Raw genomic sequence first — 14,169 nt, forward strand, 5'->3', positions numbered from 1 at the left:
TTTTTTTTTTTTTTTTTTAGGTAATTTTGGTAACTATAATTTTAAGCATGTAAACAAACTAAAAAATAAATAATATGTTATTTCTTTTATTAGTTATTTAATTTCTTTTATAAAGTTTGTCACTGCTGTTAGTTTGAATTACTTTTTGTTAAATTGTGTATATTGTACTAATTGTGTTGCATTGTGGTAGGCCCAAGAAGCTTGCGGAAGCTTAGAATTAGAAAATGCTTTAGACCTCATCAGAGGATTAGATGATGAACTTGTTGCATTTAGGAGAGCTGCAGAGAACATGAATCTCAAGCCATTACCTGGTGAAACTGTAAGACTGCATTTTTATTTTAGTTGCTTTCTTTTTTCCCTATCTGTATTAACTCTAACATAATAAACATAGAATTCACATTTCAAACTTATTGCCTTTTTTTTTCCTTAATGTAGGTATAATTTTCATCTTACTTTTTTGGAACAAATTGCTTTAAAACAGGAATGAGATTTTTGAATTGTAACTACAATTTCAAAAATTTTTTTTTTTNTTTTTTTTTTTTTTTTTTTGGTCAGTTTTCTCTTTTTTTTTTCCCCTTTAAAATAATTTTTGAATTTGTTATATTTCTGTAGATTTTTAAAAAAAATCACTTTGCTAAATTATGTATTGTACACTTCTAAAAATGGAAGGAAAAAAAAAAAAACTACAGATCGAAGAAGATTAAAGTTAGATGTGATCAGGCTATTTGGGTTTTTTTTTTTTATGTCTTATTAAAAAAATCATTCAACAATTAATTTTTGGATAAGTTATAACTTTTTTCAATCAAACAAAAGTTTTTGTGGTCATTTTTATTTAATTTTTTTATGTTTGTAGTAATAGTTTTATTTTTATCTAAAAGTATGGTTTTATATATTAAGAACTTCGTTATTATATTATTCCTAGATAATTTTAACGTATTTGAAATCCTTTAGTTTAAACTTGTACAGTTGAAATTTGATACCATTGTACTTTTATGAAAGTCAGAGCATTGTAGCTAAACATTTTAAGTTATGAGTTGGAGTCTACAGCCCTCATACTATTGTGACCTGCCTTATGTAAATGTAATTTATGCTAGCAATATTTTTTCTTGCAATTCACATGCAATGAAAAGTATTTTAGTAAATCTGTTTTTATTTTATATTCAATGTTTTAGTTATCCGTAACTAATAATTAGTGTTATCTTTTTTTTCTCCAATAGTTAGAAAATTCTGCTTTACAACTTGGTTCTATATCTAAAGTAGTGGGCTCATCAATGGCTCAGCTGTTAACAGCAGCCTCCCAGGTAAATATATACTATTATTCATTTAAATATAGTGTTTATCTGAATTATTTGTCTGCAAAAATTTAAATTTTTTTTTTGTATCACTCTTTTAAAAATAATAGGACCCTTGATATGACAAGGAACAATTGAAAAAATTGAATGAGTAACTCTCTCATTATCCAGAAATTTTCTCTTTTCAGCTTTTCTCTTTTTTCTTGTTTTTTTCTCACTTTTAATTTATTTGATTTTTAACTTTTTTAAAATTTTTGTCACTTAGAGTCTTCAATTACTAAAAAATAACCATTCTGCTAAAGAAAAAAAATTTTTTATGCACTTTTAAATTTTTTATATGTTGTACTCTTTCTTGAATGATTAAAATTACAAAAACATTTGCATAAATTTCCATATAGCAGCATTTAATTCATAATATCATTAATTGATAAATGTGTTGTGCACAATTTCTTTAATAGAAATGAAATACTTTGATTATCTTTATTTATTAACTTAATTTTTTTATATTCTATTAATTTTAGGGAAATGAAAACTACACTGGAATCGCTGCTCGTGATACTGGAAGTGCACTTAAAATATTAACGAAAGCTGTTCGAGGTGTTGCTGCCACCACAAATGACAAAGATGTTCAGTTGAAAATAATTGACAATGCCAGAGATGTGATGGACAAATCTACGCTGTTGATACACGAGTCGCAAAGAGCTATGAATAATCCAAGTAATCCAGACATCCAACAAAGATTAACTCAGGTTTGTATTTATTCTTCTAAAATATCAATATTTAATTTCTTTCAAAAATTATTATGTTTTTATTTAGAAGTTCAGATGATGATTTAAATATTCACATCGCATCTCTCTTAGTTCAAAATTTTTGAAAGGAATCGTAGAAAAAGCAACATATGTAATGATACTAAATCAAAATAGGCCATAAAATTATGTATAAAGAAATTCTGCAATTTTGATGCTCGTCAATTTTATAAGTTAAATCATGTCAGAAGATTAAATTTACTGTGAAATGTTGTGTTATTAAAAGAATAATTGGAAAACATTGTGAAACTTATAAAATAAACAATATTTCTTTTTTGATTTTTTTTATGAATTTAACTGTGACTTAAATTATGTTAAATAATGATTTCAGTAATTGAAATCTCAAAATTATTATTATTATTTTAAATTTTTTTGTGAAAATTTATTATCATTGTTTTGATGAGCATTTTGATAAAGCTATTTTTATATTATGTTTTGAAGTAAAAAAAAATTTATGAGAACCTTTTAACACATATTGTTTAAAGCACTTTTTTTTTATTTTGATCTTAATATTCAAAGACCATGTTTCTCATTGTGAAACTTTTTTTTTCTAGGTTGCAAAATCTGTTTCTAATGCTTTGAATAACTGCGTAAATTGCTTACCAGGACAAAAAGATGTTGATGATGCTATTAGAAGCATAACCGATGCCAGCCAGATCCTAAACTCTGGACATGTAAGTTATTTGATTTAAATTATTGTCAATATGAAAGCTATGATATTGTAAAGTTTATTGTACTGAGTTCTTTTTATTTTGCAGTTTCCACATCCCAACAAGTCTTATGGAGAGCTGCAGAGCAACTTAACAAATGCTGCCGCCAATCTGAATGTGGCTGCTACAGATGTTGTTGCGGCTTCTAAAGGCTCTCCTGCGCACTTGGCCACTTCTTCCAAAAAGTTTGGTTCTGCTTTCAATGAGCTGTTGGACTCTGGAGTCGAAATTATTGGTGGAACTAAGGTATTAATTAGAATTGTTGCATTATTATAAAAAGATAAAGACTTCCAACTGCTGTACAGCTTACGTAATTTTAACTTGTAACTACTGAGTTACAGAAAGCCATTAAAACAATGTTAAAAAAGTTGATTTACAAAAAAAATAATTGAAAAAAAAAACATCTTTCACTCAGGATTTCCCAAATGCATCAGCCTTCATCCTGCATTCACTCCTCCATTAAGCCCAAAAAACCAAGACATAGCAACATTATAATTTTGGGACTAATGAGGTTTACGATCTTTTTCTGACTTAGAAAATTATGTGATTTTCTCACTATTAGCATGTATTTTTCATAGCATTTTTATTCTTTTGCCATTTATTAAGTATTTTAACACATTTGCCTCCAGGTTAGCTATTCAAACCAACAAATTGCAGCTTTAAAAATTTCATTTTGAAACTTGCCAGCAAATAAGTTATTTATAGTGCCAAAGTACATCGTTGGGGGCTTTTAGAAATAATTTAATATCATTAATCGCATGTTAGACTTGTGGCTGCTAGCCTGATTGGCAATACTAGATGGCCATATTTTGGCAGCCCATGCTTTTTTTAGCTGTTTATAGTAGTGAATTTTTTGAAAAAATTTGATCAAGTAGTACAATAATTACATGCTTAATTAGGAAATTATTACTTTTTATTGTCTTATTATTTTGTAATCATGCAAACCGTTTTTTATTACATGCAAACAGATTTAATTATTTTTTGTGATAAATTATATTTTTAGCATCTTTTTGATGGTTTTGTAAGCACTGGTCTTTTATCTTAATTTAATTAAATGTATTGAAATGCTAGCATCAAATTGAAATAGCTGGTTTTAATTTTAGGACACTGAAATTCGTAGTTCTATGGTCATAAGCCTCAAAAATGTGTCAATGGTGTCTAGCAAACTCTTAGTTGCTGCTAAATCTGTAGCTGCAGATCCTGGAGCACCAAATGCCAAAAACCAACTTGCCGCTGCTGCAAGGTAATAACTCAATCATAACTCACTCTGTGCTCATTACTTTTGTAAAGATTAAAAATAAATGTTATCAGTAATAAATTTTTAAAATTTAATTTTTTCCAAATTACTTTATCTTTGAGTATGTAATTGTATGAAGTAGGATGTAACAGCTGCAATTAAAGTTAAATTTTTACAAATTAATTTTGTTTCTTAATTTTTGTTTTAGTTTCAAAGAAATTTATGACTTGGAAAATGCCTAGAAATTTAGAAATAAAAAAAAACTTAATTTGATTGATTATAAAAATATATAATTAGATAAATATGGTAATTTTATAGTTATATTTGATTTATAAGAATGATAATAGTAAAACAATAAGGCTTTTTTCATGCTTATATATCTAAAGCAAATTAGTGTAGTTCACTTTCTTAATGCATGAAGTAGCCAAACTCACTATTTTACTCTCCATAAAAAAAGGACTAATTTAAAAAAAATTTCTTTTACATTTTTAACTATGCCTTTATTCACTGTGTTATTTTTTTTAACTCTGAAATATATTTCATAGGTCTGTAACAGAGAGTATAAATAATTTAATAAATGTTTGTACATCAGCAACACCTGGACAAAAAGAATGTGATAATGCTATCAGAAATATACAGGTATACCTACTAAACCTCTATGACATTATTAAAATCTTTTCATTTCTTTACCCATAAATAACTCTCTTTTTTCTTTTCCAGAGTATGCGACCTCTCTTAGACAATCCTGTAGAACCCATCAATGACCTTAGTTATTATGAATGCTTAGATGCTGTAACTGAAAAATCCAAGGTAAACAATTTTAATAATTCATTTATGTAAGTCTCATAATTCACACAAAAACTTTTGATAAAAAAGAACAGGTTTTTGTTTAAAAAAACTGATTTTTTATTTAGTTATGTATGAAATTACATATTGGATAAATAGCCTCCACAGTTTTGATGGTACCTTCACACTTTTGCAAAAATTTTCAATAGACTTACTTACTTTTTATTGATATGATGATTGATTTCTTCTTTACAGGCATAAGTGATTGTAAGCTTAGTGGGATTTGGGATAAATCTTAAATTTAAAAATATTAATAATTAATAACAATTAAAAAGATCCTGTGTTAAAACGCAGGGTTTCTAATTCTGATCGCTATAACATGGTATCACATGGCCAAGAAATCACTCATATTGAATAACAGTAAAATTCCTTGTGGTGTGGCCATCTATTTTTAATAAAATACTATGTTTGTCAACATAAGAGTTAATTTTATTTAAGACACTTGGAACTTTCACACATCATGAAATTTCTTAATTAACTTTTTTCCCTCCCTCTAGAATTTGGGTGACGGAATGACTGGAATTGCTAATTTCGCAAAATCAAATGAGCAGGAGCAGTTTGGACATTCTGTTAATGATGTTTCTAACGCTGTTTGTGGATTAATTGAAGCTGCAGCCCAGGTATGTTTAAAAAAATTAATTACTCTTTAAAAAATTAAGTTTTTTTTATTACCTAGATACCAATTATTGTCTAATACATTTCAGGCTGCATATTTGGTTGGAGTGTCTGATCCCTCAAGTGTTGCCGGTCGTCAAGGTTTGGTTGATGTTGCTCAATTTGCTCGAGCAAATCAGGCAATTCAGTCTGCTTGCCAACAGCTGACAAATTCTGTTAGCAATCAACAACAGGTAAATTTGAATTAAATGTTATACTGAATTAGTATATTCTATAGTAAAGTTATATGTTTTTGTTGAATATTCTAAAGAAATGCTTTAGATTTCATCTGTAATGTGGATTTTTTGCCATATTCATTGCTTGAATATTTATTACTTACCTTACTGTTTAGTCTGTGCAAATCAAAACTAATATGTGATATGAGTTGATTACTTTATTTTTAATCAAAATAAGATCAGTTCATAAAATTCTTTGTCCTTAGAATTTATAATATAGTGTATGCAAAGAACTGCCTTAATAAGTTCTAAATATTAAAAAATTTAGTTGGAAATGTGATATCATTAAAATTTTCCTAACTATCAAAATCTAATTAGCATTCTTTTGTTTATAGATTTTATCTGCTGCAACGGTAATCGCTAAACACACATCGGCTCTCTGTAATTCTTGCAGAATTGCCTCATCCAAAACATCAAATCCAGTTGCCAAACGACACTTCGTACAATCTGCTAAAGATGTAGCCAATGCAACAGCCAATTTGGTAAAAGAAATAAAGGTATATAAAAATATTACTTTTAGCACTAAATATGTAATATTGTCTGTTATTTTTCTGTAATAAAAGAATATTGTAAAATAAACTTGATTATGTTCTAGATAAATGTATGTTTCCTCCCCCCCCCTCATTGTTGTGTAACAAACTATTTCAGAAGTTCATACCAAAGAAGGACAATTGAAATTGCCACATTTTTTTATTTATATTTTTTTTCTCTTGAAGCTTAGCTTTGAATGCCATTTCTTATTTGACTAAAAAAAAGCTCTCCTACAAAAGCATTTTGCATTATGAAATTTGCTTCTAAAAATTAATACTTTTAAGACACTATTAAATTCCAAATTTTTGTTCTTTTTCTCAATGTATTTCTTTTTTCACTTGCATTATATGGGAAGCAAATTAATATGCTTACGATTTTAAAAGCAACCAAAAAGAAATTAATAAGGATAGAAAGGAGAATTTATTGTGGACCAAAACAATATGAACAACATTTTCTTGAAACAATTCCTTTTCTTGAATAAAATAAATTCTTGAATAAAATAAATCTTTTTTTTCTTCTTTTTACTTAAGCTTGTTTAAACCAGTTTTTGAGCTAAACTAATGACATTAATAAAATTGAATTTTTTTAAATTATTAATGCTATTTGGATTTTTTTAGTTTCTTACAATTAATACAAATTAATTGTAAGACTAAAAAAATTACAATTAATGCAAATTAAGTAAAAAAAAATTTAATTATATTTTCATCACTGAGACTTTTTTGGCATAAATTACTTTTCATATTAATCATTAACTTATTAAATTTATATTGATTTTTTGCGGTATGATTAAGTAATTTTTAACAATTATCATCAGGCTTTAGATCAAGATCCAACTGAAAAGAACAGGCAAAATACATCCACAGCCATTAAGCCTCTTGTTGAAGCAGTTGAAAACCTTACCACCTTTGCAAGTTCTCCAGAGTTTGCAAGTGTACCTGCAAAAATCAGTCCAAAAGTAATTTTTTTTCTTTTCTTCTGACAATTCAATATTTTCTTGTTCACTTTATTCTTATAACAATTTTCAAAAGCTTTCTTCTAAGATTCTTATTTTTTCTTCTCAGGCGAGAATCGCACAAGAACCTATTACTTCTTCTGGTAAAAATATCATTGATGGCTCCTGCAATATGATAGTTTCTGCCAAATCTTTAGTTGTGAATCCACGTGACCCTCCAACATGGCAAACTTTAGCTGGTCACAGCAAAAATGTCTCAGATTCAATAAAGAAACTTGTGGCATCCATTAAGTGAGTCAAGTTTATTTGCTCATCTGATAAATAATTTAAAATCCAGCATTTCAGTGTTTATTTTTCTCTATAACCTGCAAATTGTTTTGCAATATTTCTGTAGTTTGAATATTGGCAATCTAGTGGCACATTTAATCAAGATATTGCTCTCACCACTAATGGAGAGCTGCGGAATTGTAAATTTGGCTTTTGCGACAACAGGTGTTTGTTTGCAGCAAAGTGCACACACTTTAAATCTGTTATTTCTGGAAGCTTACCTATCTGTGTGATGTGTAAGTTGAAGGATGTCAGCCACCCAAATTACGGCAGAGCATCAGCTCAGATACTGTTCACGTTCTCTGTAAAATGGTAAAAAATACAATTTAATCTTTTCATAACTATCAAAAGATAGTCCTGAAAGTCAGAGCTAGGTGCTTAACCATGGTGTGTGTAATTAAAACGTAATGATAACATTTTGTCAGAATTTCCTGTTATATATTTTTGTTATCTCTAATCCATTCAAAGACTAATTAAACTACATGGCAGCATTTAAGCAAACATAGTTTTGTATTTTGAGCTCTGACTTTGAAAAGTTTCTGGAACTCTGCTGATTAAATTGATTTCTTTAACTCTTAGCTTCTTAGAATAGAAGTAACTTCTATGACAAAGCAAAAGTAAACTATTTTTTAAAGTAAAATCTCGATACTTCTTATTCAAGTATTGAAAAATTAACGAACCTTAAAATCCTGATTGCACAATCAAATACTTTACCTTTTGTATGTCAAGGTCACTAGTTTATTAAGCATAGACAAAAACTAATATGTGTTTATTTATTTTAGGGATAAAGCTCCTGGTCAGAAAGAATGTGATGCGGCAATTGAAAAGCTTAGCTCCTGTATTCGTGAGCTTGATCGAGCTTCACTCAGTATTATTGGACAAAATTCTTTGCCTCGAAAGGATCACAGTTTGAAGGTATGTTCTACATGCTCTATTAATGGTCATTTTTTTTTAACCACATATGTTAAAACTTTCAATTTAAAAAAAAAAAAAAAAAAACTTTAATTTTTTTTAAAAAATATTTTATATCAGTAGCTTATAAAAGTGATTCATAATGTATTTTACATATGCGAATCATGAGGAATACAGAACTGAAAAAACAGTAATAAAATTTATGCCACAAGTTTCAAAATCAGGAAACTTTTCTTTTCAGTTTTTGTAGCCTCCCTACATACACATATATTTTTTTTCTTCAAATGTGTAGTTATTGTTACTGTTTCATTTTTAAACTATGTAATGATTTAAAGTGCACGAAATTCTTATCTGTTGCAATTTTTCAGAAATCTCAGAAGGTAAGATTCACTATATTTATGTTTGATTTTAAATTCTGTTGCTTTTACTTTTATGTTAATCTGTATTAACAAGATAAATTAATTTTGCTATTTTTTTCTCTCTTCTTTATAGGGTTATCAAGAGCAAATGGAATCATCTGCATCTGAAATATTGGAGAGGATTGATGGCGTACGTACTGCAGCAATGGGGGAAGCTGAGAAATTAGGTCATCTAGTAAGTTAATTTTTTTGTTGAAAAAGAAATTTTTCTTACTGTCTGTTGTATATGAACACTTTGTGAGTAATATCTTATCATTAAAAACTTTCATAAAATCAAAACTACTATTTATATTGAGAATTATAGCAAAAGTTTATTATTCTTGTAGCTTACCTTTGATGAGTGAAATGTTAAGGTTAGTATTTATATAAACTTACACTAACATTTAATTATCATATAATTTAGTATTTATTATCTCATACCAGAATTTGAAGCTTTTGTTTAAATATTTAGTTTTTAATACCTCTTATAACAAAAAAGAAAAAAAAATTTATGGTCCTTCCTCCTTGTTTACTTACTAAGATTTTTTTTTTCTTTTTTAGTTATTGGAGTGTGTTCTTTTGAACCTAATTGCTAAATTTTGGTTGCTAGTACCAAACTTAAACTTGCAAAAAGATCTACTTTCAACCTTAAAATTTGACAACTAAGTTCATTAGAATATATTTAAACTAAATAAACTGAAACAAGAAATTTTTAAACGTCTTACTTTGTTACAAAACTACTAAGGGAATTCATGTAATTCTTTATAGGTTAATATGGAAAAAATGAATTCCTTTTCTGTCTTTAATCATTTTGTGTATATTTTGAAAACCTTTATCAATAAATAGTTTTGCCTGCTACATTATCTTTAAAAGACAATATTTTTTATTTTTTAAATATTTTATTAGCAGTTTATTATGTATAAATTGTTTGGTATTCTGTAATTATTGGATTGTAAATTTTGCTTTATGAATATCAATTTATATAGATCTAAATAGAACTTTTTGTTTATATGGATAGATGTAGATAGATCTTTTAGTTAATTTTTATGTAATTTAAATTTACTGAGAAACTATTTCATTATACTTATTTCTTCCTTTTCATGTGTATCGTATGAAAGAAGATATATTCTGAAAAATGTAAAAAATTTTAATACATTTTTAATCCTTTTAACTAGTTCTAAAAAGTTTTTTGTTTACCTGATTCTCTCTCTCAATATATATATATATAGTTTTTTTATTTTGTATTTCTTTAAAGTTATGTGTTTGTGTTTTTAATTGTTACTCTTCTAATTTTAGGTGACTCAAATGACTTCCTTCTTTGATCCTCTCGTCCACAGTGCAATTGGAAGTGCATCAAAAACTATTAACTCAAAACAACAGATGGCACTTCTGGATCAAACAAAAACTGTTGCAGAATGTGCACTGCAGCTTATTTATGCCTCTAAAGAAGCTGGCGGAAATCCAAAAGTAAGTACAACATTTGTATCACATTACCAAAAATTGTGAAGAAAAAAAAAGTACAGATACTGCTGATAACATTAAAACTAAGTATGGAATTATCACAAATGAATGATGTATTTGAAATATAAATATTTTTGAAATTATTAGGCATATAAAGATTCCCAGAAAGATAACAAGCTTGTTTGCTTTTTTAAGTTACCAAAGTTTGATATTTGACCCTTTTAATAAACCACAAACTTTTCAATATCAGCTATTAAGTTTGTTCTGCACATTTTTGTAGTTTCACATTATTAATAGTTCATGATTGTGGCAAATGCAATTTTGTAGTGACTTTGGCATTGACAACAGTGATTACATTTAGAATAGTCCCCTTAGTTTAGAATAACATTTAGAATAATCCCCTAAGATCTTGGGGGTCAATGGGATTAAGTGTAAAGCATTTGTTCCCCCCATGCCCAAGATGCTGTTTTTAGACCTCCAATGCTGAAAACATTTGAAGAACTTAAAGAGTGTATTTTTGCAGCACTAGAAAACATTGACAATAAAACAAGCTTTATTATAGGTTAGATGTTTGTTGTGTAATAAAAGGATCGCACATCGAACGTTTGTAACTTTAAAAACAGTAATAATGGAATACTTTTTTTTTTAATTTCATGCATCATTGATGTGTAATTTTATTGTAGTAATTACTATTTGAAATCTGGTCATTCTTTTGTGATACTCCCATATTTATATTGCCGCTACTATTTCATTTGCATCTAGCCTCATTAACCAGTTTCTGTAATTATTTAGGTAACTGTGATTGACAGCATCAAAATTTTAGAGACTCGAAAATGTATTTTATAGAAGTGTCAGTACAATTTATTGTTTTATTACTAATTACATTTTAACTTGTCATCTATGTAGTAAATAGAGTGCTTTTTTTTATTTTTTTTTATCTAAACAGTTTTTGGCAGGAGCTTGTGAAGTATTTATTTATTTTTTTATTTTTTACTTATTATAGAAATGTAAAACCAAAATGGGTGAGAAACACATACTCACTGACTTGTTCCAATAAATATTTTTTGCATCTGTTTCATGTCTGTAAGCTTACATTGTGTGAAAATGTTATCAGTATTAAAGTTGTAAGGAGTATTTCATATTTGTGCAGCAGTTTTTAACAAAGATATTTAAATTATATTTTTTTCTGTTACAGGCCTCTCATATTCATTGTGAACTGGATGAATCTGCTGATGGCATGAAAGAGGCTCTGCATGACCTGATGCGTACTGTGGAATGTGCTGCCACTGAAGCTGGCGTTGTGACTGGCTTAGTGGACACCATCAACAGAGCAATTGTGAAGGTAATTTTTTTTAATGAAATTGCCACTCTTAAAATGAGTTGCTATTTACTATGAAACTAGAATCAAATGTGTGTGTCTTGTTTCAGGTGGATGAGAGGGATGGAATTGAAGTGCCAGAAAGCTCATTTGTAGATTTCCAAACTAGAATGGTGACTAATTCAAAAGAAATAGCCAAGATTGCTCAGGAAATGGTAAATATGCTGCACAATCTGATTTATATTTTGTACTAACTGTTTGTGTTTCATTTATTTCAAATGCACTTTTTATTAAAGAATTAAAAATTTTCTAAACACAAAATTGCACCCTTAATTTAATTAATCCAAATATTTTATATTTCAAAAACTAAGTTTAGTTACTTTTAAAAATTTGTGAATATTAATGCTAAAAAAATTTTATTCACTATTGTAAAAATCAAAGTAATTATTCCCCTCATAAATTTTTCCATCTCTCTAATTTATGAATTAAAATTATATATATAACTTACTCTACTCTGACACCTAACAATGTGAAAATGAAAACCTTAAATTTTAAACCAATAGCCGCACATTACGGACGGCATTAGAGATGTATATACATATACAGGGTGCGTAGCGTTTGTAAAAAGTACTTAAAGGTGCTTTTTTGGGGATTTCGTTTTTAAAAGCTTTTAAAGGTGCTTTTTTCAGCTGGGGTTTTTAAAAAGTGCTTTTTTTCCCCTCGGTGATATCTGGTGGATCCCATGCATTTCACGAAAAATGGAGTGTTTGTTACGTAATCATTCACGCGAACTTCATGTCGTACCCACGTTAAGACTTGCGCATGCGCGCACACTTGCAACCGAAACCCGAGTGCTCCAATTCTTCAAATCTTTATGAAATGTTTTTCTTTTTAATTTCTTTTAATTTTATTCTTGTTTATTCTATTTTACTTCTAACACTTTTTTGGCGTAGGGGGTAAGGCAGGGTTTCCGCTACGGTAGCTTTTTTCGCAAAATGCGAAAAGACCCCTCAAAAATGCTAAAATTCAACAAAGCATTTTCGCATTTTTGCTAAAGGATTTTACTAAATNCCTAAACCCTGGGGTAAGGGTACTTTTGTTCTGAGTTCAGGGTCAAGTTGAATTCACTCGGTGATGAGGGAAAGTACTGATTGTTTCGATTTACGTCCGTTTCTTTTGGGGTTTTTTTTTTAACGCTAAAACTGTTTATAAAATGTTTTTGTTTTTCAATGATATCATTGATTGAATCTGAATTTTTTGAGTACTTGAAAATTTTTGTAAAGTGCTTGAAAAGTTTTTAAAAAGTGCTTATTTTTGATTCAAAGATTTGGCTACGCACCCTGATATAGTTCTATCATTGGAATAAAACTAGTCCTTTATATGTTATTTTTGTAACAATATTTTATTCTAATCATAGTTATGTTTAATTCAAATTAATGTATTTATTGATTGCATTGCAAATGTATATACAATGTATCATTCTATCATTGAAGTTAAATTCTTGAATGCAATCTGTCTCAAAATGATATGAAAATAAAGAATTGAATACAAAGCACAAAAATTAAAAGAAATACTCCTTTATTGTTTAATTTTGTATTAATATTTTGTTCTAATCGTAGTTACTATAATAATATTGTTTTAACAAATATATTGAACAATAAAAAATAGTATTTTTAGAACTGTCCCAAAATATTAGAAAATGACAATGTAAATTATAATTTTTTTAAAGTATTATATTACCATTTAGCTTGACCATTTTAAAACCTGAATTTAATGTCTCAGTTAACAAGTTTTAAACTTATTTTAGAAGCAAATCATGCTTACTTTAATTTAAAGAAAAAGGAAAAAATTCTATTTTATGTTTGTATGCCTTGTATAAATATTTATTTCCGATTTTTCTAAAGTAGTTGATAATCTAAATTTCAATAAATTTATTTTCTTTTTTTCAGATTGTCAAATCTGGAACTGATGCAGCTCAGCTGGGACCTCTAGCAGGAAGATTAGCTCACCTGTTTGAAAATGTTGCCATAGATACACGAGGAGCCATATCATCAACGCCTAATCTTGATGTTGCCAACAGAATCAAGACAAGTGTTCAAGATCTGGGATCTGCATGCATTGATTTAACAAAAGCTGCTGGTACCTGCCAGAGTAATCCTTCTGATACATATAGTCAAAGAGATGTTTCAGACAGTGCCAGAACAGTCACTGAAAAAGTTAGTGTTAAAGAATTCTTTTACGTTGTTTGTTATTTTCACATTAATGTTTCTAAAATGTATGTTCAAAAAATTTAGTGAACATTTAAACGTCATAATTACTAAATTGGTGGTTGGACCTCACAGCTACTTAAGGGCTGCACAGTATTATGAAAAGATACTACTATTTTCTAAGTCTTAGTTTGAATTGTACAGAATTAAGTTCTAAGTACTGAAAAATATAACTTTATTTAGTTTCAAATTACACTCAAAATAATCCTAACTTTCTTTTAA

General features: G+C 28.1%; 1 protein-coding gene across 6 annotated transcripts in view; it reads left to right on the forward strand.

Moving 5' to 3' along the window:
* The window catches only part of LOC107441879 (Talin_middle and talin-RS domain-containing protein rhea), a 407,839-nt gene that overhangs the window by 374,464 nt on the left and 19,206 nt on the right, over positions 1-14,169 (forward strand). For all 6 annotated transcript variants that reach the window (XM_071185660.1, XM_043048367.2, XM_071185656.1 and 3 more), the window contains 19 exons: positions 191-319; positions 1,218-1,301; positions 1,814-2,041; positions 2,653-2,772; positions 2,857-3,054; positions 3,912-4,051; positions 4,591-4,684; positions 4,766-4,855; positions 5,389-5,511; positions 5,596-5,739; positions 6,117-6,278; positions 7,127-7,267; positions 7,374-7,555; positions 8,374-8,506; positions 8,996-9,097; positions 10,198-10,368; positions 11,558-11,704; positions 11,791-11,895; positions 13,630-13,896. In XM_071185660.1, the coding sequence (XP_071041761.1) occupies positions 191-319; positions 1,218-1,301; positions 1,814-2,041; positions 2,653-2,772; positions 2,857-3,054; positions 3,912-4,051; positions 4,591-4,684; positions 4,766-4,855; positions 5,389-5,511; positions 5,596-5,739; positions 6,117-6,278; positions 7,127-7,267; positions 7,374-7,555; positions 8,374-8,506; positions 8,996-9,097; positions 10,198-10,368; positions 11,558-11,704; positions 11,791-11,895; positions 13,630-13,896 (2,760 nt within the window). The remainder of the gene's footprint in view (positions 1-190; positions 320-1,217; positions 1,302-1,813; positions 2,042-2,652; positions 2,773-2,856; positions 3,055-3,911; positions 4,052-4,590; positions 4,685-4,765; positions 4,856-5,388; positions 5,512-5,595; positions 5,740-6,116; positions 6,279-7,126; positions 7,268-7,373; positions 7,556-8,373; positions 8,507-8,995; positions 9,098-10,197; positions 10,369-11,557; positions 11,705-11,790; positions 11,896-13,629; positions 13,897-14,169) is intronic.

The sequence above is a fragment of the Parasteatoda tepidariorum genome, chromosome 9 (assembly GCF_043381705.1).
Source record: "Parasteatoda tepidariorum isolate YZ-2023 chromosome 9, CAS_Ptep_4.0, whole genome shotgun sequence".
In the NCBI taxonomy this organism is placed as follows: Eukaryota; Metazoa; Arthropoda; class Arachnida; order Araneae; family Theridiidae; genus Parasteatoda; species Parasteatoda tepidariorum.